The 18,873-nt window shown below is 44.3% G+C and overlaps 2 protein-coding genes across 2 annotated transcripts in view; one reads left to right on the top strand and one right to left on the bottom strand.

Annotated features, from left to right (window-relative positions):
* Positions 1–6,671: 6,671 nt before the first annotated feature.
* On the bottom strand, positions 6,672–12,856 carry LOC105426719 (glycosylated lysosomal membrane protein A). The gene is made up of 6 exons (XM_011638085.3): positions 12,692–12,856; positions 9,898–10,155; positions 8,243–8,446; positions 7,820–8,050; positions 7,438–7,730; positions 6,672–7,299 (listed from the first exon to the last, which is right to left on the bottom strand). The coding sequence occupies exons 1-6, from the start codon at positions 12,854–12,856 to the stop codon at positions 7,128–7,130; spliced, it is 1,323 nt and encodes a 440-aa protein (XP_011636387.2). The 3' UTR covers positions 6,672–7,127.
* Positions 12,822–18,873, top strand: part of LOC105426720 (uncharacterized) — a 20,519-nt gene continuing 14,467 nt past the window's right edge. The window contains exon 1 of the mRNA XM_089075083.1: positions 12,822–12,963. Coding sequence (XP_088931209.1) covers positions 12,883–12,963 — 81 coding nt within the window. The 5' untranslated portion in view covers positions 12,822–12,882. The remainder of the gene's footprint in view (positions 12,964–18,873) is intronic.

Raw genomic sequence — 18,873 nt, 5'->3', positions numbered from 1 at the left:
TCCCTTTGTGTGCATGTGTGTATGAGTTATACGTCAATAGGAATATTCGTGTCGTCGTTGTATCACACAAAGGAGCCGAGGGTTGACGCGCGCTCACGCCTCTGTGTCGCCTTCAATGGACGATGACGTAAGTTACGTCTGCTCACGCACGATTACGCAGCGGATCGCCGCTGTAAGTTCAAGTATGCCGCGGGATAAGGATGCCGCCATCATTGCGGCATCATTATTATGGCGAAGATTATGGCGAGTCGAGCCGATCTCTTTTTTCTTTTTTTTTTTTTTAATCAAACTTTAATCTGCTCCGAGGTGAAAAAAAATCCGCGTCTCGCCAAATATTCCAGATCTGTCGCGTCGCAGACACTTTGGATGCCAAATTCTTTAATGTACTAAAAATAGATCTCTCCTCCCTTGGAAAATGCACGACGGGAAACTTTATTCGTCTTAACGTTTCATCGTTTCTCGCGCGGGACCAACTTCCCCTCGACGAAGCCGATTAGAAAAAAAAAAAAGTAAACTTTTTAATATACTTAGAGCTTTTAGCGGCAGAGATTGGATAGTCGGAGGTGGCCTTGAAGCGAAAAAGCGCGCGACTATCGATACGCGGATCGCTCGGCCGATATAAGCTTTTTTTCCCGCTTCCGAGAGACACCGAGAGCTCGATCGAGATGATAAAAATTCGCGTCACTCGCGCGCGAGCGATGTGCGGGAGAAGGCTGGAGTGACGAGCGGCTGCGCTCCGGAGAGAGAATGCGGGTATCGCTTGCGTTTACGCCGTGACGCGACGCGAAAGAGTCGCATGCTTCCTCCGCGGGAGAAAGTCCTCCGAGGCGTTGTCGTGCACGACGTGGTGATCGATACCATCGCGCGGCTCTCGAGCGGATCGTGCGGCTCGTATTGACCGACAATTTTCGCGCGGAGGAAGGTCACCAGCTAGCAGACATGTCACAATCATTGCCGCAATCGCGACGCGATCGATCGCGGAAATCGGATCGGCTTTAGCCGGCCTTTTATTACCGGTTTGTCGTAGCCGTGGTACAGCGATCTGATTTCCCATTCCTATTGACATTTGTAAACGACATGTGTTAATTTGGTCACGCTTCGTTCTAAAAATCCTTCTGTTTCGAAGGTCTTGTGTCGGGAATCCAGCGTGTGTCTTTTTATGCTCTTATTTCTATTTTTTTCACGTTGACTAGACTCGCGTTGACTAGACTCATTTCAATTACATATGTAGATGAGAGTGATTTCAATTTCGACGACAGTCAGTTATGAAGAAGCTTGTCGCTGCTACTCAGAATTTGATATCTAAATGGGAATCGTTGATCAATACGTGTTATTCGGTTGGTTATGCGATAGTTTCCGGGATTTACTGGCGAGATAATCGTTTTAAAGCATTCCAAGTGTAATGTTCATTTTACCGAATACTATAATCCTGAATATTTGCTAAATGTAACACATTGTAGATAGATTACGGCTTATTTGTTCAAAAAAATATTTTGTGAAAATATTTCAATATTTTCTGAATATTTATTCGTAAATATGTTTTTAGTTTTTAGTTAAAAGATTTTTTTTAAGAAATTCTGAAATTTTTATTCATGAAAAGCTTACTATACGCATCACGTATATGTCTATAAAAAATGATTTATTAGAGTTTTTTTCATTGCATTTTTTTATATTGCGCCAGTTTCTTTTTTTCTTCAATCTCTATCTCTTTAGCTCCAAAGCTGAAGTATATATTTTTCGTTTTACACGCGTACCATAAAAAGGTATATATCTATAAATCCAATTTATATTTGTAATATTTATTACGAACGAATTAGAGGCAAGAAAGAGGATGAAAAGAAGACCTAACCCCGCTTGTACCAATGCTATTCTGGCTTTAAACGGGACTAAATACGGAGTCCGTCTTTATTTATTTAAAAAGAAAGATAAAGACAGATACGTGTTTAAGTCTCGCTTAAAGCCAAAGTAACGTCGGTGCACGTCGGAAAAAAAAGTTTGATTGAATTAATTGAAATTCTGATAGAAAATGAATAAAACAGAAATTTCTGCTTAAATCTACTAAAATTTCAGTTGAGGTAACCAGAATTTTGATTGATATAATCAGAACCCTTTGATTGGTCCATTTTCAATCAGACGTTTTTCCGCGGGCTTTAGGCGCATATTATCGGTCGTCTCGACGACAGGCATTTCGAGAGCGACGGCACAGGCTCGGAATATCTCCGTCTCGCAAATCCAAACAGTCGGACAGGATTCTCGTGCCGATCATCGTCATCCGCGAGTTCTGACCGCGGCAGCGTCGATCGATATATCGGGAATGGCAGCCGCGCGCGGCGGGGCCGCGCGTCACGTCTACATGTATGCATAGCGAAATACGCGAGAGAGCTGTGTGGCACACACCTTGGCGATTCGATTGCCAGTCCTATCGCGCCTCGTAATCGAGACCTCGTTACTGCCGATGTATAAACGACGACCGCGGGTCGACGCAGCCGTCGCAGGCCGTCGAGCTGTACGGAGCGTCGCGAGCGCCGCGCCGCGCCGCGCCGCACGCGCCAGTAGAAGTGGTCGAATCAACGACTGGTCAGACATAGCGTCTACCCACGGCTGACACGCTTCACTTCGATCATCATATGGCAACTCTCTTATAGTCGGGCCCTTCCACCGAGGGAAAACTTTTCCTACACTACGACTACGTTATATAACGCTGATATCTAATATATTTTTACCACCGCGTTGAAAGTTGAAGCGTCTTTCAGTCGGGAAAGGAATAAAAAGTGCAAGTGTCATATTTTTTTTTTAAAAATAACTTTCGCTCGGGATATAAATCTACTACTTTCCAACTTCATATCGTCGGAAGAAGTTCAAAAACCGAAGCCAAATATTTGAGTCACTAATGTAATGTAATGTAATGCTAAAGTTGAAGGATAATCCTGATTATTTAATCCAAAATGTCAGGACAACACGGATTTAATATCCAGAACTTTATACTAGATAATTTTTATAGCCAGAGATTAATAGATTCCTCCCATTAAATTCTTATTGACGCATCGAATGCCAAATTCGTGGCTTTGGACTACTTTAAATGTACCAGTCATAGTATTATGGATGTATCATTACTCTCACGTTATGGGCCAGCCATTATCTTATTAATATGTATCATTATAATGTACGCCCCCGTATGCCTCTACAGCTTGCTTATTTGTGCTATATTTACGGCAGCTACACCCGTGGTTCTATGGAATGTCAAACAGTCTATCATGTGTAACATCGCGGCCGATACTGGATATTTGACACACATTGTCTTAGATTTTGCGGATTATCGGGATTCGTATCAAATGACAAATTTTGTTGTGAGTCACAGCAAAACGAAACCGAACAAAACGGAGACCGAATTAGATTTTTTTACAAAAAAAAAAAATGCACGTTCTCCATCGAATTTCGCAAGTCCGTCATAATTTGCACAAAACTATATATTTTACCAATGTAACTCGACATCGTAGGTTTCTTCGCTCCTCTGAAAACGAACAACTCGCGCATCGAGTTTCTAAAGGATAAAATATTCACGTGGAAAACAGATTAATAGGTCAGACCTCCTTTATACCGCAATATTCTTTCGTGACTGACTAGACAAATGCGGTATTGCCACAATTATACTCGACACTTGGAGCGTAGCGTTGACTAACGGAACGAGATGGCAAGGGTTGCACGAGCCACTTTGACGATCCGTGGAGTTAGGCGAAAACGAACCGTCCGAAATCCCTACGGAGCTCCGAGAACGAGAGAGATGTCCGAGAGACATCTAAGAAGAAACGGACTTTCGGACACTCCTGATTGGAAGCATACATGACGTATAGGTCGATTTGAGGACACTTACGGTTGAGGAGGTTGAACACTCTCCAGCGTAGATAGTCACCGCTGCGAACGTAAAAGAGAAGCGCGACGTAGCGATATGGAGAGAAGAGAGGCACTGCGACGTCGAGCGGAAAGAGGGAGGGCGCGGGGGCGGGGGCGGGTTCTGGAATACCTCCGCGGGCCTTGCTCGAGATGTAAGGGTAGCACAACCGAGCACCGTGAGACGACACACTAAGTATAACACTTTCACACTGACGACGAGATAGAAGAAGAACGACCGACGAGACGTGTGACGTTTACTCGGGATATACCGCCTCGCGCGATGTCCACCTGCATATACGCGTGTGTGGCCGCCGTGTGTACACGCGTGTACGGCCCCTCTTCGTTCCTTTCGTTACGCCACGAATTCGGTTTTCTTCCGCTCCTTTCTTCTTTTTCTTTCCCCTCGGCTCTCGGGCGACGATGGCGACCACGGTTGTACGAGAGAGAGGCGCTCTTCCGTTTCGATTTTCCCTCGTTCACTTTTTTTTTTTTCTACAACTTCGTTTCTATTCTTCCTCACTATTAGCACTTTTTATTCCTTTTCTTGTTCTTCTTTCTCCTCTTCTATCTCTTCCTTCTTCTTCCTCTCTTATTCCTTCTCCTTCTCCTTCTCCTTCTCCTCCTTCTCTATTCTTCACCGCAGCGGCAAGGACCCGCCCCGTGTCGCGCTACACGAACGTGTAGTGGATGAAGAGAGCGTAAAACTTGCTCTGTGACAACATTATCCAGCCGGTTATCGGTATCTCCGTTGCCTCGTCATTTCGTCTCGCGTCCGTCCTATGGTCTGAGCCGCCCGCGCGCCGCAACGAAAATTGATCGCGTTGCGCGCGACGGTCCCTTCCTCGGGGGACAGGCCCGTCGACGCGTCCGTGTCCGGCCGCCGCGTCGCCCGTGTTGACGCGGGGCTACTCTCCTTAACGCACCGGGGGTCCGTTCACGCGTACCCACTACACCACTTCTCTCTCACAACGCCGTTCTCTCGCGCTGCCGCCGTCCTCAGCCAATCTATGCCGTAGGACCGCGCGGCGGGTCTTTCTTTTCCACTCTACCTTTGTTCTTTCGTCGACTCTCTCACCGCCGCACGCTCGGTGCACACACACACAGAACACACATGTTTACGATGACACACACGCGCGCACGCACACAGGCGCGCGCGCGCGCACACACACACACACACACCACTACACGCGTGCGCGCGCGTGCATACACTCACGGACACACGGCGCACAGGCACGGACACGCGCTAACACACGCGAAGTCGGACGCGGCCGAACGCACGCGCGCGCGCACGAACGAACGAACGAACGAACGATCGTTTTCTTTATCCCTCTCGCTTTAACCCTCTCTCAGCGGCCGCGTTCCTTCTCTCTCGAAGCTATGTCCTCCTTCGCCACCTCCACCACCACCACTACCACCACCACCCACTACTGCTCTCTCTCGCCCACTCTTTCCTCTCGTTCTATTTTTCTCCGTCTCTCTCTTTCGACCCTCCTTTGCTCTCTCGCTCGCGCCGCTAGTCCCTGCACCCCCTCGACGTGCCCGACGTTCGACGTCTCACCCTCGGAGCAACACGGCCGGCACGAAGGGTCGCTCGCTACCAACGCTGCCACGTTCGAGACCTCCGCGAGTTCCTCACGTCGGCACTCGACGAGTCCAATCCCGAACTCTCGCGCGTACTATCGTATACCCGAACTCTACGCTGTACGTACTTCGTGTCGCGAAAGCGATCTCCTCCTCGGTGCCGACTGTCGCGATCAGTCGAGCCGACGCGAACCGTTACTGCATCGCCACGCGCCAGTCTTTCGCGCAGCGAACTCTGTGGAAACTAGTCACGGGGCACCCCGCTCCACGCCCGCTGTACCTCATTCGCGATCCGCGAATCAACCCCCCGCCACTCTGACGACTATCCTGCGCCCTGTAAAGCCGCGTCGCGAGTCCGCGCCGAGACCGGCGGCGCGACGATCCCCTGAGGATAATTCGGACTTGCTGGCGGGATCGAGGCGACGTCGTGACCACCAGTCACCACCGTTGCGGGACGGAATTGTCACGGCGGTGCGAAGCGTAATTCTTTCCCTTTTCCTTCTTTTTTCATTTTCTCTCGAGAACACGAGCCTTCCCGTGGCGAAACGACGGTACCGAGACGGTACGGGGCGAGATCAATGCTCCGTTCAGGGCTCGTAAGTGCTTGCGTGGTGCGCTTCCATAGCACAGGGTGGATCAATGAAAACGTACCCCTCCATCTCGATGTCGTGGACGTAGCCTCGCGCCGCCCCTTGCCGCTTTGCGATAGAAACTCGGTACCATACCGCGCCACTCTTACTTAACTCTGTCTGAAAACATTCATCCGCACCCTCTACGATCATACCCGCGAGCTTGAAGCTCGTCCGCAAAGCTCACCACCACGCCGCGGACGCCTCGTGTCATGAAACGTCTTCGTCGGCCCGGCACTTCAAAATTGTCATTCGTACATGTTTAATTTCTCTAAGAATTCGAAATGAAGCATACTTTTTACTCAAAAATTTTTTTTTAGTTCTGCGAATAAAGTGTAAACGTAAAAGTGTACGCTTAACATATCGCTAAATATGGAGCATCGGCACGTGTAAGAATAAGGTTTTATATAAATAAGGTGGGACGTAAAGTTGATAAATTAAGATGTGATTAAAAAAAAAATAATCTTCATATATTTGTAAAAATACAAGAACACATGAATACATAATGAAACATATTTTACTTTAATATTAGAGATAGGGAATGAATATCGTAATGAAAATTATACGGAATGTCATACAACTTATTGTAGGATATATTTCGTAAATCGTGCATACAATCGACGTTTAATTACAAATTGCTTAGAAAAGTTCAATCATTCGTTGCACAAATTAACACGCCATTTTCTCATAGCGTATTTAGAAACAAATGTGATTGCTTTAACATTTTTTTTTTTTCATCAAGTATCAACAGACAACGTACTATCGTAAAATATTAAAATAGAGAACTAGACTACACTAACGCTTGCTAAATGTTAAATACGTTATGAGAAACCATTTATCATTCACGCTTATCACACTGATTTCAGATCTAATAGTTCGTGTAAAAATATATATAATATGTGTCATATAAATATATATGTATGTATATAGGAATATCTCTTTGTGAAGAACAATAGTTTGTGTGTAGCAATGCACCTAACGTACACGCGACATATAAAGAAACCACATGGCACATGAACGGCGAGTTCATCGGTTCAAATAAGCGTTGCCACGTCGTTTCGGCATTCTACGAATACAGAGATATAGGCCAGTGATGACCATAATGAGCAAAGGAAGGCCGAGGCCAATTGAGATAATCATAATGACTAGAGAAGAGAATCTCTCCTCGGGTGGTGTTCCATATCCGATCGTAAAGGTCCTGTAACATAAAATATAAAACATAATAATGTTTTGTCGATCAAAGAGATTGCAGGAAATATACATTTCTAACGCGTTATAGAATTTCTAAAATATGAAAAAAATATGAGAATGAATAACAGTTTTAACGACGACTTACCACGTTAGATAATTTGTCTTCTTATAAAAACCATCTCCTTTCATGCCCAAGGAAACCGTCAATCTCTGCAGCAAGAGATCATCCGCAGTTTCGCCGTAATAACAATAGAGCATCGAATTTTTAATAACGCTCGTATGATTGAACACTTTTTTCGGTGGATATTGTACTGTTTCCGTGGAACTGGTTACATCGCGCGATGCGCTGTTATATGACACCGGCCGCCATTGTAAATATGATCCGGCGTCTAGCCCATTATTCAGATCTCTGTAGGGTGGCGTTCTAACTTCGACAACCTGAAATCACGGAAAGTTAAAATAATATTTTCAATTAAAGTACAAGTGTAATGAGCTCGTCGAAGACAATAGGTGTTCGCTATTATTACCTCGAATATACCCGGCGTGTGCTCGTCATCCAGACTTTTTTTCGGATCAACGAACATCGGTACCTCGGGATCACCACCGCCAACCGCGAGCAATTCGATGGCGAATCTGCTATTGGAAAAGGTTTCGTTGGTCTGGAGGTGGTCGAGAATGATATCCACCAGCGTAGAATTCTCTGTGTGCAACATATGCGGCACCATAGCCGAGTGGTCGAGGGTGCAGAATCCTCGGAGCTGGCGAGCGAAACGAGAGATACTTTACACAAGGGTCTCGTATTACAAACATGGGACTAAAGAAGCCGGATATATGTACGTTCAAGGCTCAAGATGAAGCTGATTCCCGCTTAACCGAGCCATTGAGATTATTTTCACATGCGTCGCTACGTACTACCGATACTTTCTCTCCAATGCTGCAAAATACTTTACCGAAAGCTTTATACTCCCGTATCGGCTGATATTCTTAGCTGTATCGTGATAAGAGTTACCCTCCATATCCAGATAGACGAATTCGCTCTTTTGCGATAGGGACACGCGCCGCCAGTTGAAATACTCGGGACGCAAAACGTTCGTATTAGTGACGTCGGCAGTGTCAATCAGTGCCGTGTCATTTACGTCGTTGAATTCGATAATCTGTAACACCGTAATGTAACTTGATGTTATTCAGCAGTCCGATATATGCGCGAACGCTGTCGTTTAGAAGTCATAACAGATGACGAAATCGGGTCACGATGACGAGGCTACGCTCATTCGAACCGAAATAAATACAATCGCCATTTCTCACGCGTAATGGAGCATTAGCGCACAATAAAATTAATCAAATCAAATCGCAATCTCGTCCCCGTATCCGAACCCGTGCCGTGTCGTGTACCCGAAATTCCTGCCAGATGCAGCCGATCGATGTGTGGCGTAGAAATCTGTTTGTTCATTGCTGTGGACAATCCCGCTTTGTGCGCGACCATTAATTCCGTCAGCTGAATAAGGTGAACTAACCGTCAATCATCAATTACGCGCTTTACAAAGGATTAACTCCGCGCATTCGATATATACATAGAGTACATTAAATGGGAAATTGAGATTATTTCGATAATGCGACGTAATTATAAATTACCAGAAATTTACGTGAAATATTCCAATTGTTCTGTTTTGCGCAAAGATACGCGTTTGTGAAGGGAGATGTACACGCGTATCTCGGGGAGAAGACACTTGGCCTCTACGAAGTGGAGACATTGTGGAGTGCCGAAGGTTTAATTAAGAAACCGCGCGAGCACGCAGATGAATCCTCCGCACTCGACATGAGAATATGACGAGTGGATTTATGTCACTCACTCGGATTTACCTCCACGTCTGGTGGAAGTAAATCAAAGTAACAAGTACCTTCAACGTACTATTCTTATATTCCCGTGTGCTTACACTGAGTATTTATACTTGTCGTATTTTTTTTTACATTACTCAGCAAAATTTTACCAGCATATTAAAATCGAACTGTTTGTTTCTATATCTCGCCACTCGGCTGTTCGGCATAATTCGTTTAACAGTCTGGTAGGATAAAACGTAATTAACAATAATTATAAAAAATTATCTATTTATCTAAAAAGAAAGGTGCCAAGGATACACAGAAAAATCATTAATCAAAACTATATTATAACTTTTTTAGAAAAATTTCAGTCTTGATTTGATTAAATTCATATTGATACAAATATAGATATTCTCTTATATAAGAATATTATAATCTTTATAAAAATTTTAGTCTCGATTGAATTTGTATTGATACAAATATTACTTTTACTCGACTCAAGACTAAAAATTTTCTATGAAGGTAATAAAGTCTTGATTAACTTTTTTTCTGTGTATATAAAAAAATTAGCGTAAAAATATGTTATTAAAAATATATTATTAAAAATATGTTATTAAAAATATGTATTATTTTAATGAGGACAAGTGGTTTTGCAAAGTAATAATAATCATTTTGATGTCTCGCCTTCTCGATACAAGATCGGAAGACAAAACGCGATCGATCACGCGTTGAATGAACGAAGCCATGGTTGATCAGCCGTCGAGTCTATTCTCTGGTCCAAAATTACCTTGTTTATTATCAGCCCGAAGGAATAGGTGGGCTTCTCCGTGAAGTGGAGCGAGTTCGGCTTCCTCGCGAGATAGTCGTCCCAGCTGATATTGAGCCAGACGGACGGCGGCGTGAGCGCCAACAGTATGGACGGGGTGCCGGTGAAATCCCACAAATAATGCAACGTGTCGTTCGGGCCATCGGCTCTCAGGTAGAGCGTCGTCACGTTTCGCTCGCGGCACGACTCCTCGCAGTCCGGGTTCAGGAACGAACGCAACTAAGGCAGGATAAAGTGGGCGTTTTAGGCGAGCGTTGCGGAGATTAAACGACATCGTATTAACGGACGGATGGCCTAGATCAGCGCCGGATTGTGTGGCCTTGCCGTTCCTACGAGCATCCCCTGCCCCTCCCTCCTGTCTTCCTCCCCCCCTTCTTCTCCTTCTCCGATTATTATTGCACAAAACAGCGGTCGCACCGTTACGCGACGCGCAGACTCGTATCTACGAACCGTGAAGTAACGAAAGTTACGTTTCCTTTCATCTTTCTTCTCTTTCTTAAGAGAGAGAGAGAGAGAGAGAGAGAGAGAGAGAGCACGTGCGGGATACTCTCGACTTACTCTGTCGTAATACTTTCCCCGCGATTTCATTGAAAGAAAGATCGAAAATTCTATTTCACGCTAGAAGGACTGTCACTATCAACGTGTGAAAATCTCACTTTCTTTTAAAATTCACGCATGACACCCTTGAGGTTAATATCTCATCAAGGTGTTTATTCAGATGTTATAAAAAAGTTCTCTGAGAATTTCTGGATTTTTCAGATATTTTTGTTTAAAATTTCAGGCAAAAGAATTTAAAGAATTATTAAATGCAACTATCTATTTAAAGAATTCTTAAATGCAACTTTGAAATCAATTTTAATATGTATGTTTTTTAATGTTTCCTAATCGCGAAAGAAATCTACTTAATATTTATACTTTAATCTTGGCTTAATTATTTTAAAGAAACATTGTATTTCCTTTATAAACTCACAAGTTACATGTCAATCTACGTAAAATACATACGGATGTACTAATAACTTGGATGATTAGTACATTACTAATAACTTATATTATAAAACAAAATTATCAAAAATTTATTTTGAAAAAGGGCAAAATTTAAATTTAGAGATAAAGCAATACAAGCAATACATAGTTTATAAGATAAGTTTTAAATAACAAAACAGAGAAAATAACAATTCGGCAAATTTGATCTTAGGAGTCTAATAATTTTTCTTTTTTGAATTTTTCTTTGAATTGAATTTACATATATATATATAAATTCGGAGTTAAATTTTGCTATAATTTTACAAAATTACTTATAAAATTATTAGACTCCTGAGATCAAGTTCTCCAAAAAAGTTGCCTTCTCTCTTCTGCCATTAGAGATAAAATTTCAAAAAATTCCTTGGATCACTTGGGAGTAAATTTCCATACTCTCTGATTTTCGAAGAGAAAAAAATTTCCTAAAAATTTCATGGCTCATTAAATATCTTGCTCATTTGTTGTATGATAAAAATTTTAAACATGTTTTATCGGTTACAAAGTCAATTCTGTCTTAGTCAATTCTGAAAACTTCACTATTCTACAGCCAATCAATATGTTCGAAACATTTGTCATACGAAACTGTCAGTCTAACACACATGGAAATCTTTCTATGTCAGATATTTCTTCGTTCTACTTTCAAGCGAGTTTAAACACATTACACCTAGATTCGCTTAGCTTCTATGCTTATTTACTAATTCACGCCTAGGATCGATAGTCAAGTTTATAATAAATTTAAGACACTCGGCTTATAACGCAGAGTATAATCATATCGAACATTTTTCTGAATCTTTCTGGAAACATTAACGGCATTTTATGTCAGATTATTTGTTTATAATTATCACATTCGCTCTCTTAATGTCACGTATATATCGATAAGATAATCACGCGTATAAAGCCTTCCGATACAAAGAGATAAAATAAGGAAAGATAAAAGTGAAAATGTATAACATAACATAACAAGTATTACTATTACTTATTAATTCGATATCATATCAACTTTTGAGTTACATCGATTGTTACACTTTTCAATTACTTAGTTATTAATTTTATTATCAAACCGTCGGAGCTCGAAACCGAATTTAATGTCGCGTCGAGGTACCGCGTTATTTGCGCGCGGCGTTCGAACCAAGGGGACTTAAGACTCAACATGAAAAAAATCTCACGGTGATTCACGTGTGCATGCGCAATTAATCATATTAAAGCACTCGCACATTCGATGCGCCGATCGCGCGCTCGGCACAATCGACCGTGCCCTTCGATCTCGAGCAATCTCACGTCACGTCGCGTCGAGGTGCACTTATCCGATCAGCCATTAACACGCGAACGTGTGTAACCAATTTATCAATAATCCACCTGTTTGACAAATGAAAGAAATCGCGCTGTGTGTGTCTCCCGAGAAATTTCCGCGAGCGCGCTCGGAGCCTCGCGCTGGAGGAGAAACGACGGGGGGGGGGAGAGAGAGAGAGAGGTGAGGAGGGAGGGGTCCTCGTGGCGAACGCAACACGCCCCCCCCGAATCTCGTCTCGGTCGGCGATCCTTTGTCCGCGTGAACACCCGCGTCCGGAGGTTCAAAGTCGCGGGATGAATCACGCGCACGCGATCTGTGTTCCCGGCGACGCGATCGCGCCCAAATCAATCTCCGAGGACGGGGACTTCCGACGAAGGAGTGACTGCTGACAATGCCTACTAGATGCACTGCCTAGTATATATATATATATATATATACACTCACTATGCGCTGCGTGGAAAAAGCCGAATCCACTAGTGCGACGACGAGCAGCAGACAGAATGTCGAGGCGCTGGTCGCCATGCCTGCCAGTCGCGTCCGACAACGGCGATTCAGCAGAAAACAACGCTTACGACTCACGCTGACGCTGTTCGCTGCGCGAACTGACATCAACACCAACGCGATCGCGTGGGAACATGCGGTTCTATGGGGAGCGAGCGGGAGACCAGCGCCCCTCGTGGGAACGAGAGCAATCAGACGGGAATCGAACGCGAGCGGTAAATTGTTTCTCACTCGATCGGTAAGATGAATTCGATATAGAGATCGAAGTCCGTCTCAATTTTAGACGTATATGATGCTTTTTTTCGCGTTTGAGAAAAAATTGCGGATGTTCAATTTGAAAAATGATATCCCTTTTGTATTTAATATTGAAAGTTAGAAAGTATTTAATTGGTGCTAATTATAAGGTACAACTTCATCTTTAATGTCGCAAATTAAATGAATTTCTCTTGATGAGAAATTTGCTACGCCTTATGAGCAAATGATAAAAAAATGCAAAGAAGTAGAATACAATAAAATTGTAATTCAATTCAATACAATACAATTTTTGAAATGAAGAATGAACTTATGAGATCTGACATTAAAATAAAAGGAAACTGCTTTAAGTTATGAATTATGGATATATCGTAGAAATAGCAAAAGGAACAGCAATAGATGGGGCATTAACATGATAATGATCCTTTTTTGAAATCGAAAGTAAATTTATTTATGAACTTTGACATTATAAAATTTAAAATATACAAGATAATTGCTATAATTTTCGCAATTTTTCGCAATAAATATCTTATATAAGATGTCCATTAGCATCAGAAATATAAAATTAATAACATAATGTGTGAGGTTCAGCTTGATTAATATATTTAAAATATTGCATTTTTAGGCCGAATACTAATCGTGCAATAAAGAAACAGAATATGTATATTTATGAAAGTATAATTCATCATATAATCATAATAATCATCAGTATAATCATAAGATTCCGTCGATGACCAGAAAAGTGTATACTTATTTATGTTATATACACAAGTTGGTCGAGAATCCATTGCTATAAAGTTATTCCTTAAAGTATGAACATAATTATAACTATATTTACAAGTAAAAAAAGGAGAGAAAGAGAGAGAGAGAGAGAGAGAGAGAGAGAGAGAAAGAGAGAGACAGAGAGAGGAAGATAATATGATAATTTAAAAATAAAAAGTAGATTTATGAAGGGAGTTTAACATTATAAAATCGTAGAATCTTCAGGTTAAAGGATCGAAATTTATGTTAGCACATAACAACTTTGTTAAGTCAACTTATAATACTCGCGCTTCTCAATTTGCATCATTCATCTCACTTCTCACGGACGATGAATTAATCGTTACACGACTTACCTTTCGGCCGACGCGAACGTTACTTCTGCATTAACCAGCGACCCCGTCGTCGTCGATATTTTCATCTTAACCGAGGCTCAACGACGACGATCAGGGTATGCGAACCGAAAAATCGAAAAATTGCGTCGCATACTCAAGGATTATACTCACCCAATGGCGATACTTACTTACGTCCTCCGCAAACTCTCGGCCACCGATACCGGCGCTCTTGAGGGATTTTTAACGTTGGCGCGCATTGTAAATATGTAATATGAGTCGCCTTTCGCGCCGAGAGAAGGAAACTCGTACCCCATTGGCCGTCGAATGCCGCCAACGGTGGTGGAGTTACCAAGCCTCGGCACATTATCCCGCGTAAGTCTCGTATACAATTCCGCTTTATATATACAAAATACCTTCGTCGGCGCAGGCCTTGAGACGCGCGTATTAAAATTCATTGTACCTGTGAAAAAATTTTCATATCGCCGCCGCGGTACAATCGGACGTTACGCCTTGGCGCATCGGAAGTCGTAAGTCGCGTATATTCTTTGTGTCAAACGATCGCGATAATCCTCGATGGAGTCTCGAGAATTATATTTCGATACGGAAAGGACAACTTTCTCGCTGGGAGATCTGAAAATTTGACCGGACACAGATCTGAAAATAATTTTGTCTTCAAAATTATTACGTACGTACGTTCGACTTGGTTGTCAGAAGATAAAAAATTTTTGCAGTATTATTATCATGTTTAAACATTCTGAATAATAATTTTGATGGTCCAATAAAGTAATTATTTTCAGATCTGTATCTGATGAAATTTTCAGATTTACCAGCAAAATTGTTTCTCTCCGTGTATAAATAATTAATCGATATTTACAGAGTCTAACAATCTCTCACGTGCGGATATCGTTTCTTGAAATCGCAAGCGTATTGCTACGAAGAAACGTAATTCCGCCGAGATAATTAAAGTTACGGAGAACCATAATCGTGGATGCCATTTCCCAGTGTGGAAAGGCTTTCGTCGAGGAGAAAAACGAAAAAAAAGAAAGAAAAGAAAGAAATCGTATGAGGCAATGGAAATACCGGAATTCCTCGAAATTAACGCGAGCAGGAAGAACCGACATTTTCGCACGACCATGGCCGCAGATCATGCAAATGAAACGTAAGCGTAACGTAATTCGCGATCTCGTGTCGTGTGGCGTGCGTGCGCACGCGCTGAAAATCGGCGTGGCGCGACGACGGCGGGTTCTCGCGGGGACCGACGCGACGCCGATCGGTTCCACTCGGGACACCGGGTACAGGCGGGGAAAGAGAACGTGCAAAAAGAACGTTAAGCGCGCAGACTGCGACCTTGACCGAAGCGGTGTCCGCGCGCGAGGCGAGGCGAGGCGAGGCGAGGCGAGGCGCGGAGCGGCAAGACGAGGAGGCGAGGCGAGACGAGGCGAACGTACGTTGTGCGATCCGTCTAGCAGCGGATTGCGAGGGGTTCTATTCCCTTGGCCGGTCCCGAGCCGATTTCCTTTTCGATACGGACGACTTTTTCGAGCGCGCCTCGCCGCGGAGCGAAGACAACGAACGCTGAAGTGTAGAGGATATGATTTTCGTCCCGCGAGACGAACTCGCGACGAACACGCGAAAGATGCGCGAAAGATACGCGTTCCATTCCATTTTCCTCTTATCCACATGAGAGAAAAGAAAAGAGAAAGACATAGGTAGAGATATATTGGATTTATATGGAAAAAGAGTGATCACTTTCTCCATACAACACAAATTTTGCAGTTATATCGCAGCGATGTTTGTACGTATAAATTCGAACATTTCGAAAAAAGTATGAAATTGTCGGCACGTGCATGTGCATCTGGAGGATGAGCGTGTAAGCGTGCACCTGGCAACGGCGTGGAAAGTTGAGGAAACACCATGAGAGAAACTTTAGATGCATCGCGCACGCACCGCGCGTTGCGCACGAAGCGCGGACGTTCGGAACGTATTCGGAAGGGTTTAATTACGGGAAGTAATTACATCGGTAGAGGAGGAAGGATATAATTAATCGATTGACAACGAACGAAGTCCTCTCGTGGCGGACTGGCGGAGTAACGAGAGAGGAAAAATAGTTAGTACTCGCGAGATTTCGACGAGCCTCAAATTTCGAGCCGATCGAGCCGATCGAGCAGGAAGCCCGCGCAAATTCGCCACGCGTAATTAGCGAGGGGAGGTTTTCTTCTGTCGTCGGGGTCGAGGCGTCCGCGGAGGCGAAGACCTCGGCCGAGAGAGATCTGTCTCGCGACGAGAGGAGCCACAATAGCGAGAACACTCAAGGTCAAGGTCAGTCTGGGCACTCCCCTTCGCGTCTATCGAGAGTCGCTCGACGACCGCCTCCTTCGCCCGGACGAAGTCTGGGCCCGATTTTTCCGAGATCGGCGGCGGCGAAGGTGAAGGCGCGAGGCGAGGCGAGGCGAAGTAAAAGCCGCATATGCCGAACGCACGTTCCTCAGCGACTTCGCGATGCGGCGCTCTGAAGGTCGTCGCGGGAAGTCGAGATCCGCGGGAGAATAGAACCGTCTCGCGTATACCGGGTGGCGCGATCGGAAACGGATTTCGCTGCCCTCACCTGCACTCCCTGCGATCGTTCACGCAACAAAGATTTCTTGGGCATTATCAATGGAATCCCTTCACTTTATCTCCGATTACCCGTTAAGCTGATAAGAAACAATCGGAAAACAATAAGAAATCAAACGATTTCTTACAGTTTTCTTATTAAATCCCTATGAGCAAATCTTCTTTCGATCCTTAAAACTCCTAATTCTTTTCTCGTAAGAATTAATTGTATACATCATATCTGTAACTTGTCTATTTAACCTCAGGCATTATTTTTATTCAGTTTGACAAAAGTGATTCATTTTTTTATTTTCTGGCGATCATTTTTCGTACGGAATAAGCATTCGCCTTCGGTTAAGTTTTATCCAATGTCAAGATCACAGGATGAGCAGTAATTTAATGCACATTTTCAAGAAATATATGTAAAATATTATAAATGTAAAAAGTTGAAGAAAACTTTATATCTGAAATATCTTATTAGCAAAAGAGATAAGATGAATGGGTTTATATCTTTGCCTAAAATTTCCAACCGCGTTCTTGCAATCGTAAATTAAGAACAAGATACGAATGTAAGACGGTAATTTCGACACTCTTCGTTCAATTTCCCGTCGCGCTCCAACTCGCTTTGAACCAGTTTTATCACGAAAGAAGAATAAGGCGACTTTTTGCGCTAAACGTACCTGCCTAATAGTCGATCTTATCAATGTTATACCTTCGGCCCAACGTCGACTGTTAATTGTAGCCGCTAGCCTCCCGTTTTGCGACGGAAGAAAGGAGGACCGTTTCGAGTTTACACTGCCGGAACGTAGGACGGTATTCGCTCCTGCTCCAAAGGACGAAATCCGACGGCGATAAATCGCTCGATGTAGCAATCGAGATAGCGATTGGTCTTGTGTCTTAGCTCTAAACGCGGACTCTAAGCGCGGGATCCTTCGCTGCGCGCGACGCAACAGCGAGTAGAGTTGCAACCGGCACGCATGCACGCACGCACGCACGCACGCACGCACGCACGCACGCACGCACGCACGCACGCACGCACGCACGCACGCACGCACGCACGCACGCACGCACGCACGCACGCACGCACGCACGCACGCACGCACGCACGCACGCACGCACGCACGCACGCACGCACGCACGCACGCACGCACGCACGCACGCACGCACGCACGCACGCACGCACGCACGCACGCACGCACGCACGCACGCACGCACGCACGCACGCACGCACGCACGGATGCACGCACGCACGAAGGCACGCAGAGGCATCGGGCGATCGGATTCGAAGGCGAGTCCGTGATAATTCGCACCCGGCGCGACGACCGAAAGACCTACGACTGCACGACTTGCCGTGCAAATTCGCGCCGCAGCGCTCGTTGCTGTCGCCGCCGCCGCGCTGTTCGTCTCGTCCCGTCGCGTCGCGGTCGCTCGTCGGGACGGACGAAAAACGGAACAAAGAGTCTTCTTGCGGGCAAGAGCAGTACCCGCCGGTTCTCTCGGCCAATGAGAGGAATCGGCACGATCGCCCGCCGCACACCGGCCGGCTTAAACGTTCGACCGGCTGCCGAGCGCCGCGCCGCGCCGCTCCGCGAAAAAGAAACGACCGGATTCGCGAATCGTCCTCCGCGAAATGGAGGAGAGGGTAGATCCTTCGAGCGATCGAGATTTTACTTTATTGAATTTGCTATTTTCCGCGAAAAAACTAGAACCGCGTAGGTAGATTTTCTATAAAAAAATGACGCGAATCGGAGGCGCGATGTGAAAAACTCTCTCGACAAAGTATCGAGAGCTGGAAAGTCATTAGGAACATAGCTTTTTCACTCGGTCCTTTGAATATAATTCGACCGTCCAAGCAAAAACAAATTTTAGACTTGTACCAGTCGAAGTGTAACAACTGTTCACTGTTCTACAGAATTTCTTTCTCGCGAAAAATATCCCCGGAGAACAAATGTCGGCGAGTGATATGCAACTCTCGTTGCGAATTTAATTTAATTTTTTTCTACAACAGGATAATCTTTATTTATAAAAAAAAAAAATACCACAATTGGAAAACGTTGAGATCGAATCGTTGAGACTTGACAGGTGTGGATATGCGACTCACCATTTTGACACTATTTTTACAGTTTTAAAGTCGGAAGTCAGAGATGAAAATATCGCGCGACTTGAGGATTGCGAATTTTGCGGCAG

This window comes from Pogonomyrmex barbatus, unplaced genomic scaffold, assembly GCF_055798465.1.
Source record: "Pogonomyrmex barbatus isolate J1 unplaced genomic scaffold, ASM5579846v1 scaffold18, whole genome shotgun sequence".
Lineage (NCBI taxonomy): Eukaryota > Metazoa > Arthropoda > Insecta > Hymenoptera > Formicidae > Pogonomyrmex > Pogonomyrmex barbatus.
The sequence above is the reverse complement of the archived record's forward strand: the minus strand, read 5'-3'. Positions and strand labels throughout refer to the sequence as shown.

What these genes read in the sequence shown, in the direction of transcription:
- LOC105426719 (XM_011638085.3), bottom strand. Translation starts at nt 12,856, where the DNA reads ATGTCAGTTCGCGCAGCGAACAGCGTCAGCGTGAGTCGTAAGCGTTGT. An exon ending in CTTTTTCCACGCAGCGCATA is followed by an intron (nt 10,156 to 12,691) that starts GTGAGTGTATAT and finishes ATCCTGCCTTAG; the next exon opens with TTGCGTTCGTTCCTGAACCC. An exon ending in ACACGCCGGGTATATTCGAG is followed by an intron (nt 7,731 to 7,819) that starts GTAATAATAGCG and finishes CCGTGATTTCAG; the next exon opens with GTTGTCGAAGTTAGAACGCC.